At 37.8% G+C, this 19,228-nt stretch overlaps 1 protein-coding gene across 5 annotated transcripts in view; it reads left to right on the top strand.

The window, feature by feature from the left end:
* CORIN (corin, serine peptidase) overlaps window positions 1-19,228 on the top strand; it is a 269,106-nt gene that overhangs the window by 151,992 nt on the left and 97,886 nt on the right. For all 5 annotated transcript variants that reach the window (XM_063723401.1, XM_063723400.1, XM_063723399.1 and 2 more), the window contains exon 6: window positions 11,628-11,741. In XM_063723401.1, the coding sequence (XP_063579471.1) occupies window positions 11,628-11,741 (114 nt within the window). The remainder of the gene's footprint in view (window positions 1-11,627; window positions 11,742-19,228) is intronic.

Genomic DNA, 19,228 nt, shown 5'->3' with positions numbered 1-19,228 from the left:
CTCCTTGACTCAGGGCTAATCTTAAGGCCAGATATTTTCTGTGCATTTCTTCCCCTGTAGTCTCTCCTGAAACTTCAACCTCTTTGAACCTCTTACCCCTTATTGCCCTGGCTCATTCTGTCCCCTTGATTGGATGGTTATAGATTGTTCACAGGGGCCATCATTCCTGTTTACCAGTATGAAAGAACTTGTGAGTCCTGTGAAGATTCTGGAAACATTTTAGCAGTTTTTCTCCCCTCCCTGCTGAGTGCTTGGTTGTTGTGTAACCAGTCCTCTAGACTTAGCAAATTGGGAGCTATGACTCTGGAATGCAAGTTAATTACATTGTGCTTGTATTTAGTTTTACGCAAGGTTAATTTTTTTTTTTTCCATGTTAGGTTTAGTCTGTGTAGCTTTGTTATATGCAATCCTGGTAACTAGGGATACTGAGAGAGATTTTATGTAGTGTGCTGTGAAGGGCATGCGGTGGTAGAAAAGCGGAGGAGCCTGGGAGAAAGAATCCAGAGACCTCTGTGTTCCACCAGTGTGTAAATCATTTAACAGGACACAAACGATTAAACAGTGAAAATCAACTTTCCTGAAGCAATTGACTTCCTTTTCTGTTTATGAGCCAAAGAGAAGTTAGTATTAAATAATTCTGTCCCTAGGTGTTGTTGTATTAATGCCTGTGTGTGTTGATCACTTGAGACCACTTTCTCCTCCCATTATCTGGGTTGTTTCAAAGAACCCAGGTGCCCCTACCTTCCAAGTCTAAGTAGGTATGCTGTATCCGTAAGGTTGGGGGTTAGGACCTCAGCTTAATTGCAGGTTAACCCTTTAAGCAAAAGGCGCTTTTCAATAGTTTGAGATGGCCATCTTTCAGAGGTGAGTTGTACACTTCCCAGCCTTAGTAAACAGAACATACTGGGCCTTACCTGATTTGGTGCTCGGCACTTTATGTCCATTACTAATTAATATACTCAGAGACAATCCCAAAGTAGGTGGGATTCAGATAAGGAAACTGAAGCTCAGAAAAGTTAAGTAATTTGCCAAAGCAGCACAGATAGTGTAAGTTTAAATACCAATCTCTGCTTTTCTACAAGATTACCTTTATTTTGCTATCTCAGGTCATGATTGTGAATAGTTTCTTTTCTGGTCTGTAGATTCAGTATTAGTGTGGATATTAGGGTGTTTATGACCTCATTTCCTCACCGTTCACTTTTTTCTCTTAATTATGGTAGTGTTCAGAATGGAAGTTATCTGATTATTCTGGGGTAGTTCAAGCATGAAGGGTCAGATGTTCAGAAGTAGCTAGGTTTTCCCAATTCTGCCTTGACCCAATGAATATGTGCTGTCACTACCGGCTGCTGCATAGGAGTTTGTGGGTGGGGTTTCTGTGGTCAGTGAAGGGAATGGAGAGTATAGGAGGGGCTCCAGTGGAGTGCTGACCTAGGGCTTCCGAATCTTGGCATCCAACCACTGGTTACCCAATCCGGAAGATAGTTGAGGTCCTACAGTACCAATATCCTGAAGATCAGTGGATTCTTAAAAATGCCAATGCTGAGAAATACCTAATGTGGATGACGGGTTGATGGGTGCAGCACACCACCATGGCATGTGTATAGCTATGTAGCAAACATGCACGTTCTGCACATGTATCCCAGAACTTAAAGTATAATTAAAAAAAGAAAAAAAAAGAATGCTAATGCTTTGAAATAGTCAAGTTATGGTAATCAACAATAGAGAGTAGGTGGGAAAGTGGTGCAATACATTCTTCATGGGATTGGAAGTGAATTTTTAGACATTAGGATAGAACCGTAATCTGTTTTTCAAAGATATTTTTCAAAGATTTTTTTACTGTAAATTTGAAAGAAGTATTTTTTTTTTCTATTTCTGGTTCTCAGGATACATAATATTGTAAAGTCATAGGCAATTTATTTTAGCTTTTAAATAGCCAATACATAAAATGAACTAAAAGAAACTGTGATTAAAAATAAGTTTGGTTAGAGTTGAAATGAAGTCCACAAATTGTTAACTTGTAAAATGAAATTCGTTCAATTTGTACAGTATAGCCCAACAAATAAGAAAAATAGCATGGGATGGCTCTTCAAACTGATGATTTTTTTTTGTTTATGTTTGTCCTAAGTCTTTCCATAAACGTTGTGACTGAGTTACACATTTAAAAAAGGTCTAGAAAAAATATTAATGTATATATAACTTTTCAGATACTACCATATGTATGCAAGAGACTATTTTCTTTCCAAATAAAATATATCTCCTTTATTTCTCTTAGATTTATATGCAATCATTTAACTCTTTTATAGAAAACATCCCGTATTTGTTTAAAATTTGTCAAAGGTAGTTTATATGTTGTTCCATTGTTATCATTTTATGATTCATAGTGAATAAATGCAAAAGGTCGCTTGAAACAGCCTTATAATTGGAGAGAAGTCTCAAAAAATATTAAAGTATTATTAAACACAATTTTTTTTAGAAACTAAGTGTTTATTTCCTAAAACAAATTCAGAAGGTAGCACCTCCCAAGAAACCTAAATGAGAAATTATCTTTGAATTTAGAAACATCTGTTTGACTCATTGAGAGGCAGATAGTAAGCAAAAACGTTTAAAAATTGTCCATGTTCTTTAGAAATTTGAAATTATGTTACTGCACTTCTGTTCAGGAAATGATAAATAACAGAATCATGATGTACATCTTGTTTTCCAACGATTTTAAAAAAATGCTTCCGGGTCATATTTAGGACTTCTCCCTCCCTCCCTCTCTCCCTCCCTTCCTTCCTTCCTTCCTTTCTTCCTTCCTTCCTTTCAAAATTGACATGTAATTAAGATTCTTTAGATTTCTGCTTGGCCGTCTGTTTCTGGCAGTCTCTGATCATAAAGCTTAGCTTCCTGCTTTTTACTCTGCCTTTTAAAAAAAACTTTCTACTTTGTTTAATTAGATTTAAAATCTACTGCGTAGGATTTTTTTACTGTGATTGTACTTGAAATGTTGAATGATGACATGGAAATGCTTTCTAAATTCTATTTACATTCTCTCTCCTATCAGAGTGCCACCAGTTACAGATCTATTCTGTTGTTTCTTGACAATGTTTTAGAAAATGTTATAGTGACTAATTTTTTTTATAGAGTAATAGCTCTTCCATCATGCTATCAGACAGGCAATAAGTATACTTAGTTCTTATTTTTAGGAATTTAAGCTGAAGGCCAGATGGCAAAGTTTTCATTGAATCAAAGCATAGCTTTATTTCAAAGGAAAAAAATGAGCCAATGAGTTGACTTAATTTCAAGAGTTGCCTGGGATTTTCTCTGAACATTTGTTTGACAGAGACAGTTTCTCACTAATTAAAAGATACATAAATGACACCAAGGGACGTTGAAGGAAAGAATTGTATTGTTGTGAAGGGGCTGATTTTACCTTGTCTTTGCAGCAAGGTGAAGCCTACAGCCCATAAAAGAAGATGTCACCATGACATTGCCTTTTTTAGAATATTGATGTTAAGAGCTCCTTAAGTGCATTTATTCAGCAGGCATTTACCAACCACCTATCATATGCTACTTTTCAACAAAAATGTGTAAGTTAAAAGGTACTAATGGAGACCTTTGCATTCTCAGTAATGAAGGAAACATCAGTATAATAGCACAATCTACTAAGAAGACAAAACAAAAAAAAGTGTATTTTCATCTCTGCAGCCTCCGGAAAGGGAAAGCAGCATTGAGGAGGGAAGGACTGAGCAGAGATTGTGTTGGGTCACCCAGGTTGAGTGGCATGGGAGAGAAATGTCTGGAGGGTGGAGGAGGAAGCGGGGATGTAGGAGACATACCCTAAGGCTTTGGCATTCCCATTATATAACAGAGACCAGTGCTCGCGTGCTTGTAGAAGAGGCTGGACCTCCAAAAGGAATGGCTGTGTGGGGCAGTCACGAAAGCTGGACCCTGGGGACCATGGCCCTGTACCCTGGCTTGGCACAGACACAATGGCGCGTTCTGTCTAGCACTCACTTGAGGACTTAGAGGCCATGAGCCTCTGGCAGTTCTCTGAGGAATGAAAGCTAGAAGTCCTTCCTTCCTTCTTCCAGGTTCCATGTAAGCCCCTTGGATCCTTGTACCATCTAAGGAGGGAGAGATCCCTGCAAAATATGCCTGAAAGATCTTTCTCATCAGCTTTTTGAGTGGGGAAGTATGAATTTACTTTAAGAAAATATTGTGGCTTTTCTTGTACCCTGATGTAACAACGTTGAATCCACACACTGTACACCTTTAAGCAGGGCTATTCTGAGCTCATTTGTGGGTCCAGGTGTCACTTCTTACTCTGAGTCTTCACGTTCTATACCTTTCCTGAGTCCCCCTCTACCCCTAAAAGTCACTCATTCTATGTTTCATTTCTCAAGTCTAAGTACAAGAAAAGCTAATGATAACATAAAGCTAAACAGTCTATAATTACATTCAGAACTAAGTATTCAACTGAACACAAAATCTTAAGGGTGAAGGAGTTTTCAAACTTGTTTTTGACAACAAAAGCCATTTTCAAAGAAAATTTTCCATGGACTCATATGTATAAAGCAGCCAACAGTAGAGCTCTTTGGTTGAAATGGGGTAGGAAACTGAATACACCCCTTTAATCCATGATGTGGCCCCAAAGCCTCTTTCCTTGCTAACCTTGAGTTCTTCTAAAACCTACCATTTTAACCCAAAGTATGGGTAATGTGGGTGTCAGGGGTGGAATGTTAGATACATCATCGCAGGCCAGTGGGGAAGATTATTTTCCATAGAAGGGCCATCTGTTGTCCTACTAAGAGCAAATGCCACTCATAAACCAGATGTGTCTCCAGGCTTGAGTGAGCATCACACTATAACACAGAGGGATTTTTATTCCTGCATCAGTAGTTTATTCTCCTAGCAATGTAAATAATAAGTTGTAAGATATTCATTGCCATTGAGAGCCAATAAACAGGAACGATCATTTAGTCATGCTCCATAGACACCTCATATTCTCAGTCTTCATTTATTTATCCAACAGATATCTAACTTGCACGTATAATGTGTCAGTTCTATTCTAGACTCAGGGTATAGCAGTAAGAAAAACTGGTAAAATGCCTTTCTTCAAGGAAATTGCATTCTAGAAGGGAGAGAGAGACAATCAGCAAACAGAAATCTTCTGGGAATATAAATTATGTGAGCTATAATAAAACAGTTTTTTAAAAGAAGACTGGAATTTTGATGGTCTTGGGCATTGGCACTATTAGGAGTGGTTAGTGTAGTGCCTGCCCTGCATTTAATAGATATCTAAGAAGAGAGTGAGAAGGATTGCTTAGCTTGGAAGACAGATACTTCTGAGGAAGCCACATTTAATGATGGGATTAGAGGGACAGAAAGACATAGATTGAGTTAATTTTTAGATTGTAAGTATATTCTTGATGTGGATGATACTGTGTTTTCAAAAGAAAGTTTGAAATTTCCCAAGCTCCTAGATATTCAAGGATGGTCATTGTTTATTTGACCTGAGCCAACCTATAGTCAGAAGTTAGTACTGTCAGTCATATATTGCCTAACGACGGGTATACATTCTAAGAAGTGTGTTGGTAGGTGATTTCATCATGTGCAAACATCAGAGTGTACTTACACAAACCTAGATGTAGAGCCTACTACACGTCCAGGCTGTGCAGTCTAGCCTATGGCTTTTAGGCTACAAACCTGTACAGTATGTTACTATACTGAATACTCTAGGCAGTTGTAATACAATAAGCATTTGTGTATGTAAACATATCTGCACATAGAAAAGGTACAGTAAAAATTTGGTATTGTAATCCTATGGGGCCACTGTTGTATATGTAGTCCATCGTTAAGAAAAATGTTGTTACGTGGTACATGACTTGTACATCCAGCATCCACTCATGTCGCAGTAACTCCACAGCTACTCAATAAATAGACTCCCAGCTGCTATCCCTACTTCTTCGCTTGTCCCCCTAGAGTCTATTTCCAACACAATAGGCAGAGAAATCCTTTAAGAATTTCAGTCAGATCATGCCACTCTTTACCGAAAACCATGTAATGACTCTTGTGTTAAAGTTACAAAGTCCTTACAAAGGCCTGCAGAGCCCTGTGTGTTTGGAACCCCCTTCTGCTTGGCCTCATTCTTGTGCTTGGTCCCTGCTCGTGTTAAAGTTACAAAGTCCTTACAAAGGCCTGCAGAGCCCTGTGTGTTTGGACCCCCCCTTCAGCTTGGCCTCATTCTTGTGCTTGGTCCCTGCTCGTGCTACTCTAGCCACACAGGTCTTTTTGCTGATCCTGACACCTGCCGGGCAGACTCTTGCCCGAGGAACTTTGCACTAGCTCTTCCTTGAATCTTTCTGAGACTCCCTCACCTCTTTCAAGTTGTTGCTCAAATGTCAGCTTTGAGTGAGGCCTGCCCTGGCACCCTAATTAATATTGGGTGCCACTATTAATAATATTAATATTATTACCCCACTCCTATACCCTATATCTCCTTTACCCTGCAGTACTCTCTTCTTCATAGCATTTATTAACATCTTGTGTGATATATAAGAATTTTAAAATTATGCTTATTGATATAGTTTGTCATTCTAGAGTATAAGCTTCCCAAGGCAAGGGAGCTATTCTGTATTCAAAAATACGTAATACAGAATAGTATTAATTATTCTATAATAATTAGTTATTATAGAATATACAGAATAATAGTTATTCTGTAATAATACAGGATGTTAAAGAAATGAGTGCATAAATCAGAGGGCAACACAAGCCTTGCAGATGGAGGAAGGCGTGTGTTATACCTCCAGTTCCTCAGGAAATAACTTAAAATATGTCATTAGATATTTCTGTTTTCCAAAAAATAGAAATACTGTACTTATAATGGAGACTCAGCCACCTTTTCAAATTTCTCTCTCCCTAGCACAGTGCCCAGCAGCACCAGCTCCCCTTTCTCCTCATGGGAATTCTCACTCCTCTTATTTTTTATTTTCATTTTTATTTTATTTTATTTTTTTTGAGACAGTCTTCCTCTGTCGCCTAGGCTGGAGCGCAGTGGCATGATCTTGGCTCACTGCAACCTCCGCCTCCCAGGTTCAAGCGATTGATTCTCCTGCCTCACCTCCTGAGTAGCTGAGATTCCAGGTACATGTCTCCATGCCCAGCTAATTTTTGTATTTTTAGTAGAGATGGGGTTTCACCACGTTGGCCAGGCTGGTCTCGAACCCCTGACCTCAGGCAATCTGCCTGCCTCGGCCTCCCAAAGTGCTGGGATTACAGGCATGCGGCACTGCACCCGGCCCCTGACTCCTTTTGTACTCAGAGCTTCCAGACCCTCATCCATACCTACTGAAAATATCTTAATTTCAGCAGAATGAAGGGCCTTCCACCTAATATGACTCACCTCCTCAGAAAGCAGGGTAAAGTCCATGTTGGGTTGGTTGAGCACACCCTTAGATTTTCTCTTTCCTTTCTCACCTCTTGTCTTTTACCCCAATCCTTTTGCCAATCTATTGCGCCTAAAGATACAGTGCTCTCCCCAAGAAGTATGCTTGTATCAGCCGCTGAAAGACTACACTCAGTCTTTTTCATCTAATGACATAACCTTGTAAAAGGTAAGGGCAATAGTGGTTTATAGTACTTGATTTCAAGCAGCATGGAGAATGCAGCGCTGACAGGCTCTCAGCACAGGCCCATGTGATGTGCAGAGCTGGGTCAGCTTTCTCTTCCGAGGTGGAGTTGCAGCTGAGCTTTCAACTTTCAGCAAGGGCTCAAAGACAGGGCAAGTAAGGGCACCATACAGTCCATGGCAGGCTGGTGGATAATTTTTGAAAAGGACTCTAAAAGTTTACAGCCAGAATAATGAGAGCATTTGCCAATAATATTGATACAGAGACAGAGAGAGCCTAGGAAGCTGGAAGCAATTGCAGAAAATCTGAAGGTGATTTCAGGCTAGGGATTATTATTTTAGCAGTCTGCTGTCAGAGACAAGAATACTAAAAAGAGCTGATCATCCTTTGGGTATGTACTCTTCAAGATCCATGTCATTCTGAAGTCCAGGGGATCCATAATTGTCCCCATCATCTGGACATGTAAACTAGCTTTTTAGGCAGTATAACTTTATATACTGCTATTTTTGCAGTAGTATTAATTAACTGTCCCATGTGTAATGGAAGTCAGCTTTGGCAGTGAAGTATCTTTACTTGGTAAAATTATCTTCATCAGATGATGATCAGTAGAATATATGCTCTATTTGGGGATTTTTTTTTTGTTTTCTTCTCTGCTGTATTACCAGAGGCTAGAATAGTACTTTGCATATTGTAGACACTCAGTAAATATATATTCAATGAATGAATGAATGTTCCAGTTATCAATCTGCCATTGGTTTAAATTCCAACATATACCTCTTAGAATTATAGATGATGTTAGTGGAAATAGTTTCAAGATTGTATAACATGACTTCTCATGGAATCTCCCTTTGTCATCCTAAGGGGCCACTCAAAAGCCTGTTGGAAAATGATATTTTCCAACAGTGATATTTATGGTAGAAAAAATCTCTACAGAAACCTGATAAGAGCTCTCTCAGGGTGTTCAAAAAAAGTAGAACTGACATGGAATGTCATCTCATCTGGATCCAATTCACTGCAAGACAGACATTTGTCTTTTGTTTAGAGAGAAAAAGACAATGTTGAAGTTTTACTCAAACCTAGTGCCCTTAAATTGGCCGAGTATCAGCCGACTACACTATTGCACAAGTACCAGGAACAGGAGAGTGGGTGTGGCATGGAGGATTGGGCCCGGATCCTAGACCTTGGGATTTGGGGTGTTTTTCATCTTTCCTTAATTATGTGGCTTTGGCCCATTTCAATGTTGACCTCACCGACACTTCATTTCCTTCATTTGTAAACTACCAAATAAAATATGTTTGTTGTACTTTATTAATTGAACAGTTTTATACAAGTAAAGTGGAAATTCTGAGTACAGGTTAAGAAGAAATCAAACAGAAAGATTACACAAAAGTTATTCTAGTTTTATAAAAGTAATATTAACTGCCAAAACTGTGAACTTTCAAAGAAAGAACAAGAATACCATAACAATTTATGACACCCTAAAACCAAGGACAGCCACACTTCCAGATGAGGAGCCACACAAAACAAGTCAGTTTCTGCTGAATCAGCCAAGACAGGGGATACCAATAATCAAAACAATGCAAGCTGTGCTGGGTTTTAAATTTGATCCAGATTTGAGATGACCATATGCAAGAAATGGCTTTACTGGAGTCAAATATTTAGAGTCTTAAAGATAAAATCTAGAGGTTAGGAGCTATTGAATGTTGAGCTTTCAGCTCCATTTCCTGAGGAATCATCAGAGCCATAGGTGGGGAATGCAATAATTCTTGTGAGGCATTGCAGCTGCTAAAATGCAGACATATGGAATTTTTGCACTCTCTAGTATAATACAGAAACAATCTCACAATAAGATAAACACTCCTTTAAAACTTTCTCTTAACCCTAGAGAGAGGATATTGTACAGACTGGATGGGTAAAATCTTAGTATTTTGGTTTTTCGTTTTTAGATCTGGGTTTCTATGAATCGTTTAGGAGTCTGTATTGGTAGCTATAGGAGTGCACTCCTGTGTGGAATCTTCTGACACCATACTAAACATGTTGGATATTTTGGCAGTTGAAATCCATAGATGTAGTTTGTATTGATACTGAAATTATGGACTATAATGGAAAACTGGGCTTTTGTTGTTGATACTGTGAAGATGTTACATGAAGTAGCATCATAAGAAACTTACCAGATCAACTAATGCTTAATGTTCAATGAGTTGAAATGCTGATTTCCTTGATAGCATTGGGAAATAATTCATTAATTTTTTTTCCTGCTTTATGGCAATGTATTGTTCTATTAGGGATTTAGGTAACTTTTTCCATTGAATCAAGAACGTCCTGATTGCCAGCCACTGGTTGGGTCCCAGGAACATGGGTGGGAAATATATTAATCGAGAACCTCCTGAGTGCCAACCACACTGCTGGGTCCTAGGAACATGTTGGGAACTATAACAGGCATGGGCTTCACTGACTGGAGCTTTCAGCCTGTACTTTTCTCTATTTCTATTACTGAGTTAAAATGTTTCATATTCCTGGATTCCCTGTAACTAGTCAACAAGGTTGATCTTATCAAGGAATACATACTGCAGGGAATGGTGGCAGTGACCAGGCAACTGACCACACAGCCAACACACACACACACACACACAAACTTTGGTGGAAGGTGAGAGAGAGACAGAAGGAGATTTTTGAGGGTTCTACTTAACTTTTTTTTATCTGAAACTAGAGCTCATAAAAAAGTTATTTTTTTCCCAGCTAAAAAGATAAAACATCATAATTGTAAGAAAATTTGTAAAATGCAGAATACAATACAGTAAAAAGTAAAGTTACTTTAATCCTAATACCAAAGATAATATACCTCTCCCAATGCCAAACTGTATTTTGTTTTCTAGGACCAGTTGGTGTTTTCTCATCTACAGTAGCTTGAACTTTGTCCTAGGACATTAAGTATTTTCTACAATGTAGTTTTCAATGGCTGTAACAGCATTCCACATTACGGTGGTATCAAAATTTATTTAACTAGCCCCTTAATATTGCATAGTGGTTATTTCGTAGTTTCCTCATTTTAAACAATGATGGTATGAATATCATTAAACATAAAACATATATTCTTAATGATTTCCTTTTTATGAAGTCTAAGAAATAAGATGATTGCTGAGTCAAAGATTATGCACACTTAAAAGGCATTTGATGCACATTACCAAATATTTTTTATCCTAACATCCACTTTGTTGAGCTGATTTATCCTTTTATTAATAGTCTTCCTGAAAAATTTTCTATCTTTTTGTCTTAAATTTATTGTCCACTGTAATTTTGAAGCAGTGGAATGTTTATTGCATTTTGAAAAGAAAAAGAACACCAAAATATTAAAAGCAAAAATATAAAAATGTAACTGTGTTAAGGAAAAAGAAATGAAAATTTTATTAGAAATGAATTTATTAGTGAATGCATAATCCCGTTCCTTATGCCAAAATAGACGCTGACATTTTAACTGGCATTTTCATTAAGGCAAGTAAATACATTTCAAATACGGGGCACTGAGTCTCTATGCTATGTTCAAACACACATCCATTTACTAACTCTGTTTTTACTGGAAATTTCTCTGTGGTACATAGAGTAGCTTTTTAGAAAGGTAGACTTTTTAAATGTTGGTTCAATTAGTAGCACTTTACTTGGACATAATTTTCAATTATTTAGAAAAATACACCCATTGGGTATTCTCCCCACATAAATTGTGCAAATGATGAAGCTACCCTCTTGCTCTCTGAACATGCATGCCTCACTCTGCAAGCCCACTGGTGAACTATCTCCTGCTTTCCTCAGACAAGCAAGCACTCTTTGTATTATTTCCAGGTAATTTTTCAATTAATGTGCTAGGATGCCAAAGAAAAATTGATGACAATAAAACTGAGGGAATTTGGAAACAAATCTGTTGAATAGCAAAAGAAGATTTTCTGTGTATTTATCTTTTGTAATCTTAAAAGAAAAAAAACCCATCTTATTCTGACATTATTTCCTGCCCTTTTTTTTTAGTGCTCTGTGGAGGGGGTGAGAGCTTTCTTTGTGCCAGTGGAATCTGCGTCCCCAGGAAACTGCAATGTAATGGCTACAACGACTGTGACGACTGGAGTGACGAGGCTCATTGCAGTATGTGACAAGCTGTTTGGGGTTTGTCTGAGTGGACAGGGATTCTCAAATCCTGACAATCATCAGCATTTGCGTAGGCTGCTTTTTGTTTGCCTTTCTAAAGCGAGCAAACGTGTTTATCTTCCCCCAGAATGACAGCAGCATGTTTGCACACCTTTCAAAGGCATGGTTTATTAGGAGCTCAACAGATAGATACTGCATTGGAACAGACGAGGGATTGCAGCGTTTTTGCACGAAGTGGTTTAAATTGGGAGAAGGCTTTGGTTTGTTTTGTTTGGGTGAGAATTTTCATTTTTGTTTATGAGTATAAAGGTCAATGTTTTTTTAAAAAAGGACATTTTATAGCAACATTTTCACTCTAATGATTCTTAACTTTCATGACACAGTAAATACAAAGCCTTTTGGTTTTTTTTAATGCTTCTTCCAAACCTGGAGATAGTCAATGGTACTAACTGTTTAAAATCCACTAATCAGTAGATTCAGCCTTATGTTCCTCAATTTATTCCCCATTGATTGATTAGTCATTTTGACTGAACTGGCCAGTGGTTTGTTCAATATAGATTCAGATTTCAAGTTGTTTTGCACTTACAAACTGGAAAGAAGGGGAAAACCATCCTGAAGATGTACATTGTAATAAACAAAGCCAGTGTCCTATTTGTTCATCCCAGTATGTTAAAAAAAGAAAAGAATTACACTGTGTAATCTGTATTCAAAACAGAACTATCTGCAATTAGAACACTATATGCAAGTGTTCTAACTGTTCTTTAAGGGTTATACAAACAGCCACAGTTAGTATGGTAAGAGCTGTGTTTCACTCCTCATGGGAATTGCCAAGATGTTATAAGTGCTTGAGAATACTGATCTTAATCGAAAAATTCTTCTGGTCTGTTTGCCAAATGGACAAACTCATCTTTCACCTGATGGGCTAGGACGCTCCTTTGTCCTGCTGAATGGCAGAACTACTGAATGACAGTTTATCCTGGTAACATTTCAGGTCAGTGTTTCCCAAACTGATGTTCCGTATAGTATCTGAGTCTGGAATAATGCTTGAAAAAAAATAACTTTGGGAAATACTATCAGATCTACTTCCTAGAGGGTTAGAATACACATTTGTATATTAGAGATTCTGAGAAATCCTGTAATTTTAAAAAAAGACATTTGCCTAACTTCTTATTTCAACAGAATTATTTTCTCATATGAATCTTCACCTTTATTTCTTCATTTATTCATGCATTTTTTATTCTTCCTAGTATCTAGCATCCCGTGGAACTTTAATTATGCCACGCATATTTCAGGAAACGTTCTTTTCAGTAAGACATTTGTGTTTTACAACTTGGAATTGTCTTTTCAAAACAACGCATGGCACACAATTTTACATAAAAACATTTTTATAGGCTGTGTATTTAAACTGGGAAGTGTTGCTGTGGGCTTAGCAGAAGATACTGTGCAAATCAGCTAAAATAGGGAACTTTAAATAATTCAATGTAATTATATCCAATTTATGGGAATTTGGTAGAATCTCTAGCTATTCTCCCATTGTGGCCCACGTTATGGCATTGTTCAAATTCTGCATGTGCCTGTATCTCCTGTGGTGGGCCAACTACAGTTTTATCATATATTCCTCAATTGTACTGAGCATTGCACTCCAAACCCTGTAAGTGCTTTCTTCTGCATTTGTTAAAATTAAATTTGAAGGGGCTAATTTTCCTAGTCAACAATGTGTTACTGTTCTGCAAGGCATTTACCAATGTCCGATAAGCTGAAGCATATATTAAGGAAAATAGATATGTCCCTTTCCCATGAACATACCACAAAAATGATCTGTTTGGTCCATTGGGGAAATACATCCCTTCAGAAAACTTCTGTATGAAAACACAGACATTGAAGGCTTCATATGCAATTGTTTTTGGCCTTACAAGGACATCTGCTTTTGAGCTTTAACGTTGAGTGCTTTGCGGTGTTTCAGCATGAGTGTTTACAGAGGGTGCCATACTCCTGTTGTCACCATCATGTGGTAAAGCAATAGTGTAAGTCTGAATTAGGCCTTGGATGTGAATCAGAGTGTGAATGCAACCCACAGATACTCATGAGAGGAGAAGGAAGTTTTGCTGTGCGTTCTCAGTGAGGAACAGAAGAAAATGCCTAGTTCCTAAGGTTCTCGCAGGTAGGCAAGAAGGAGGACTGCCAGAGGAGATTATGCTTCTATGGATTAGATGCAAAAATGATCTCTAGCTAAGCACTTGCCTGCTTTTATAAAACATGGGTCATATTAGGTGGCCTGTGTAGTTCATTGAGTCGTTAATTTCCTTTTTAGTCACGTTCAAAGGAAGGGAGAGAAGGGACTTATTATTTGTGAGTTACCTAATAAACTATGCTAGAAGCATTTACCTACATGCTTTGATTTAATTATCAGCATAGGAAGTGTTATCTATCCCCTTTTGTACAGGTGCAGAGACAGAGCTTAGGGCAATGAATAAATTTGCCCATGATTCGCTAAATTTGAACCCAGTCTTAAATGGTTCAAAATCTAATGCTTTTTCTCTCAGCTCATCTGCCTTTGACTTGTCCTTATCCATAAAAAAGTTCAGATTTAGTGAGATTATACTCTAATCATTCATATTGCAGGGAAATGTTTTAACTGATTTTGATGTATTACGGCTTTCAGAGGTAATTGTTTATTAAAGAGCACTCCAGGTATCTGTGACTTTCTGACTTTCTCCCCTAACTGGTTTTGTCTTGTCAATCTCTTCTTAAGTATTTGTTGGATGAAAAGATTTCCAAACACCTGAAACAATTTTAGTGGTGTAGTAGAAAAATTTTCAAAAATCAGGAAAATTTTAGAAATGTCTATTTCTGTGGCTTTAGGCAGGCCACTTCTGTAACCCTGGCTTTCGGTGTCATCATGGATGGCTGCATGCTGGCCTCCCCAGGAAGCCCCACCTGCAGAGATTTTGATTCCATTTGTTTGCAGTGGTGACCAGGCAGCAGTACTTTTGTAACGCTCTCCAGGTAATTCTAATGGACGGCCAGACTTGGAAGCACCAGGCTAGAAAGTGCCTGGTGTCTCTTTTGTTGTTAAGATTCTATAATCTTTTGAGTCTATAAGCAGCTCCTAGAATAGCGCCTGGGACATAGCAAGTGCTTAGTAGATGAATACTTCTTAATTTTAAATTAGAAACTCGAGGAAAACATTGTCACAGTGAAATAGCTGCCACAAAGTTCACACACTTTATGACACATAAAAACCACTATCAAATATTTTTGAAAATCATTTTCTGTGAAGTTTGGGTAAAATTGGTTGACTTATTTTTGAGGGTGGTGGCTATCTAATTATACACCGAGTGTAATACGGTGTAGTAATGACTACTATAAGTTCTTGAGTCAGGCTGCTTAGGTTTCGACCTTACCATTTCCTGCCTCTGATAACTTAGGCAAGTTACTCAACCTCCCTGTGCCTCAGTTTCTTCAGTAGTACAATGGAAACAATACATAGTGAATATCTCTCAAATTGTTCAGAATGAGTCACTGAATACAAAGCATATAGACCAATGTCTTGCCTGCAGTAAGTCTCAAAGAGCACTAGCATTTGTGGTCGTGACTGTTGTTGTCACTGTTGTTATCTTATTGTTCCTCCACTCCCACCCAGCACCTCTTGTTACTAGGTGCAGAGAATGACCACTGGCAGTCGTGGGGACAGCTGATAATGTCAGCTGATACATGTAAGGAAGACAGAAACACTAAAATATGCACAACAATTTTAAAAGCAGCACCATGTGAAGCTATTTTAGAATGGAGGCAGCCTAAACAGCACAAAATAAAAATTGATATTCCAAATGATGTTTGAATCATCAAAAATGACTGTATCTATAATAATCTTTCTACTAAGAGGTAGCTGAAAGTAAATGCTAGAAATAGTTTCATCAAAATTATAAAAATAAAAAAACTCACTTTTTGCTTATGGAAGAAGTATTAAATGTTTGCAAATTTTACTTTTTGTATAGTGGCAATCTGATTATACTGAATCAATCAAAGTATTGAATATTCTTTAATTCCTACTATGTGTGAATCATGTTTTAGCTACCTAGTAAATAGAAAGATACTGTTAAGCCATGGTTTCTTTCTTTATGAGTCTTTTAGTCAAATCAGGGAACTAACATATACACATAGAAACTATTAAATATGGTTTTTAAAATTTTTTTTGAGATGGAGTCTCGCTCTGTTGCCCAGGCTGGAGTGCAGAGGTGTGATCTCAGCTCACTGCAGCCTCCACTACCCGAGCTCAAGTAATTCTCCAGGCTCAGCCTCCTGAGTAACTGGAACTACAGGCATGAGCCACCACGCCAGGCCTAATTTTTGTATTTTTTGTAGAAACAAGGTTTTGCCATGTTGCCCAGGCTGGTCTCAAACTCCTGAGCTGAAAGTGATCGGCCTGCCTCAGCCTCCCAAAGTGCTAGGATTACCGGTGTGAACCACTGTGCCCAGCCTAAATATGGTATTTTAAAACAATATAACACAAGCAATATCACAAAGTCAAAAAAATTGAGGTGAACAAGCAAACAAAAAAAGGTAGCAGCAGGGAGTCCTTCTAGTAAAAAGAGTAAGATTACTAGAAGCTGGATTGCATAGAGAGCTGATGGGAAAAAAAGAAAAGATGGGATTAAAGCTAGGCCTTGCACTCAAGTGATGTTTGTATACTGTGCAACATGATTTTCAATTCTCCAGGTGACATTTTGCAATGCATGGAGACTTTTTTTATTGTCACAACTGTGGGAGTGGAGGGAGGTGCTACTGGCATCTAGTGGGTAGAGGCCAGAGATACTGCTAAACAAACTACACTGCACAGGGCAGCCCCCAACAACAAAGAATTACCCAGTCCAAAACGTCAAATGATACTGCCATTGAGAAACCCTTTTCTAGAGCTGGAAGCCAATAGTAGAAAGAACTCAGAGTCAAGAAGCCTGGTTCTTCTCATGATTCTGCTGTAAATGAGCTGAGCAACAGTGGACAGACCATATAACTCCTCTGGTCATTTCAGAATGAGAGGGTTGGATGAAATAACCTCTGGTCCTTTCCATATTTAATCTTCTGTGGGTGGAAACTGAGCATCCGTACTTGCATCTTGAGTTGAGGCAACACATTCATGTTTATAGTCATAGAGACTGTACAGTTGAAAGAAGCCCTTGAGAAAAAGGCTTTCTGTGTGTTAGTTTTCTGCTCTAATTTAACGATAATTTTGAGAGACAAGAATTAATAGTGTGCGTATGAGATGCCAAACTGAAATAAATATTAACATGCAAGAATTTCAGAAGAAATGTTTTGTATCAAGCTCTCCTTAAGAAAAAAAAAGATGTATCTAGAAAAACATCTACCTTAGGTCGTGCAAAATTATGCTTGTTATTGAGCAAGAAAATCACAGCAAGCAGCTTTTGCAAATTTTGATTTGCTGGCCCCAAATTGAGCTGACAACATCTCTTTCCAGGTCAAATAAACATTTATTTCAATAAAAGGAGACACTGTGATCTTTGCCATTTGCTACATATTTCTGGCTTTGCAGTGCCTCTGGTTAAGGTTTTGCGTGTTTACTAATCACACAGATCTTAGGGAAGTAACAGATTGTTTTCCAAATGCAACTCATTTTGTATCTCACTTCTAAAAATGGCTTCTAACCAAGCAAGTTATAATAGTAGAAAGTTGAATTCGCACCTTGGAGAACAACGAGAATTTTAAAAAATGCCTGAATCCTCTCCATTTATGAAGTAATTTAATAAATGAGGACATCAATTTTTAAAATATCTCCAATGCAGTGTTTTAGTATGAATTACCAGGGGTCCTAGAATGGGCCTCATAGAAGACAAATAAACTTTTGGAAATTTTTGGTGTGTTCTTAGGTTAATCAGATTCTGAAAGGGGTATTTGATTCCCTAGTAGTCCTACCGTCAAAAAAAGTGAGTGTAGTGCTTACAAAGAAATTAACTTGTAGGGTTTAAAAGGTGCTGAAACACTGTCCCCCATCCTCTGGGTGAATGCATGCATGTACTTTGCACTGATGGTCAAGTTGAGAAGCCTTATTTCCCTGGCTGTTGCTGATTCTAGCATTTTGACCCAAAACTTCCACAAGAGTAATTTAGATTAAGACAAAAAAAAATCAAAAAGATCTTTTAGAATTTCACAAGGTAGTGTATATATCTTGATGCACGAATTCCCCAGATCTGCCCTGTTGGCAGGAGAACCAGTGTCATAACCTTTCCACTCAGCTGTCACTGTGTGGTAGCCTCATTCAGCAGCGGGGGTGCAGGGTGGGGAAATAGCACCCTCTGCTGAGTGGGATAAAATACCATTGTCAAGGTGATAGCTAGGACTTCTTAGTTCTTATATTTTCCCTTATGGTGGCTGTCCTTATTTGAAAATTATTCAGGCTGGGGGAGGTGAAAAATAAAAAGTACTTACAAAGTTCTGTATGCTTATAAGTGTGGACTTATGTGTATGTATGCCTGTGTGTGTCTGTGCACATACACACCTTCCTAATGAAGACACTGAACAGGTGATTTCTAAGGCCCATTCCATTCATAAAATGATGTGATTCTAAAAACTTTAAGAAGTTTTTTTTTAAAAGAGTGCTTTTTTGAAACAGAAATTTATGATTCATGTATATATAAATGTCATATTTTGGCATCCCTAATGTTTTAACTGATCAATGACAAAGGCTTTGGATAATGAATCGTCATCTAGTGTGGGACGTTTACAGTAAAGTGGTGGCTGCTACTTGTTGTATGAGATACAGGCTTCTACTTGAGGAGAAACAATCAGGTGGAATTCAGGAGACTGAACCATTGACTACTTGATTTCTGGCCTTCGTCAGCCAAGTAGACTGATCTTCAAACGTGCCCTATTTTTTTGCCTCTTTCCTTTGTTCTTGCTATTTCCTCTGCTTGAAATATGCTAAACTTTTCATTACATCCACCCTATTGAAATTCCGCCCATCTTCTGTATTCCTTCTCCAGCCTTAAGCAAACTGTTTTGCACTTAATTTACTTTAAATAAGGGAAATAAAAATATATTTAAGAAATCTAGTTTCTGTAAAATGCAGGCTTCTTTACGTATATTGATTTTAAACATTTTTACAGCTTTACTGAGGTATAATTTACATCCTATAAATTTCATCTGTTGATTTTTAGTAAACTTATAGAGTTATGCGACTAACCTCACAATACAGTTCTAGAATGTTTGCATCTCCCCCAAAATTTCTCTCCCACACATTTGTAGTCAGTCACCAATTCTAATCCCTCAGCTACCGTAACTACTTCTCAGATTTCTGTTTCTATAAATTTGTTTTTTCTGGGAATTCCATAAATGAGTCATATAATATGTAATTTTTGTATCTGATTTATTTCACATAGCGTAACTTTTTGGGGTTCATCCATACTGTCACATATATTGGTAGTTTCATCCTTTTAATCACCGAGTAGTATTTCACTGCATGAGTATTA

Source organism: Pongo abelii, chromosome 3 (genome assembly GCF_028885655.2).
Source record: "Pongo abelii isolate AG06213 chromosome 3, NHGRI_mPonAbe1-v2.0_pri, whole genome shotgun sequence".
NCBI lineage: Eukaryota > Metazoa > Chordata > Mammalia > Primates > Hominidae > Pongo > Pongo abelii.
The sequence above is the reverse complement of the archived record's forward strand: the minus strand, read 5'-3'. Positions and strand labels throughout refer to the sequence as shown.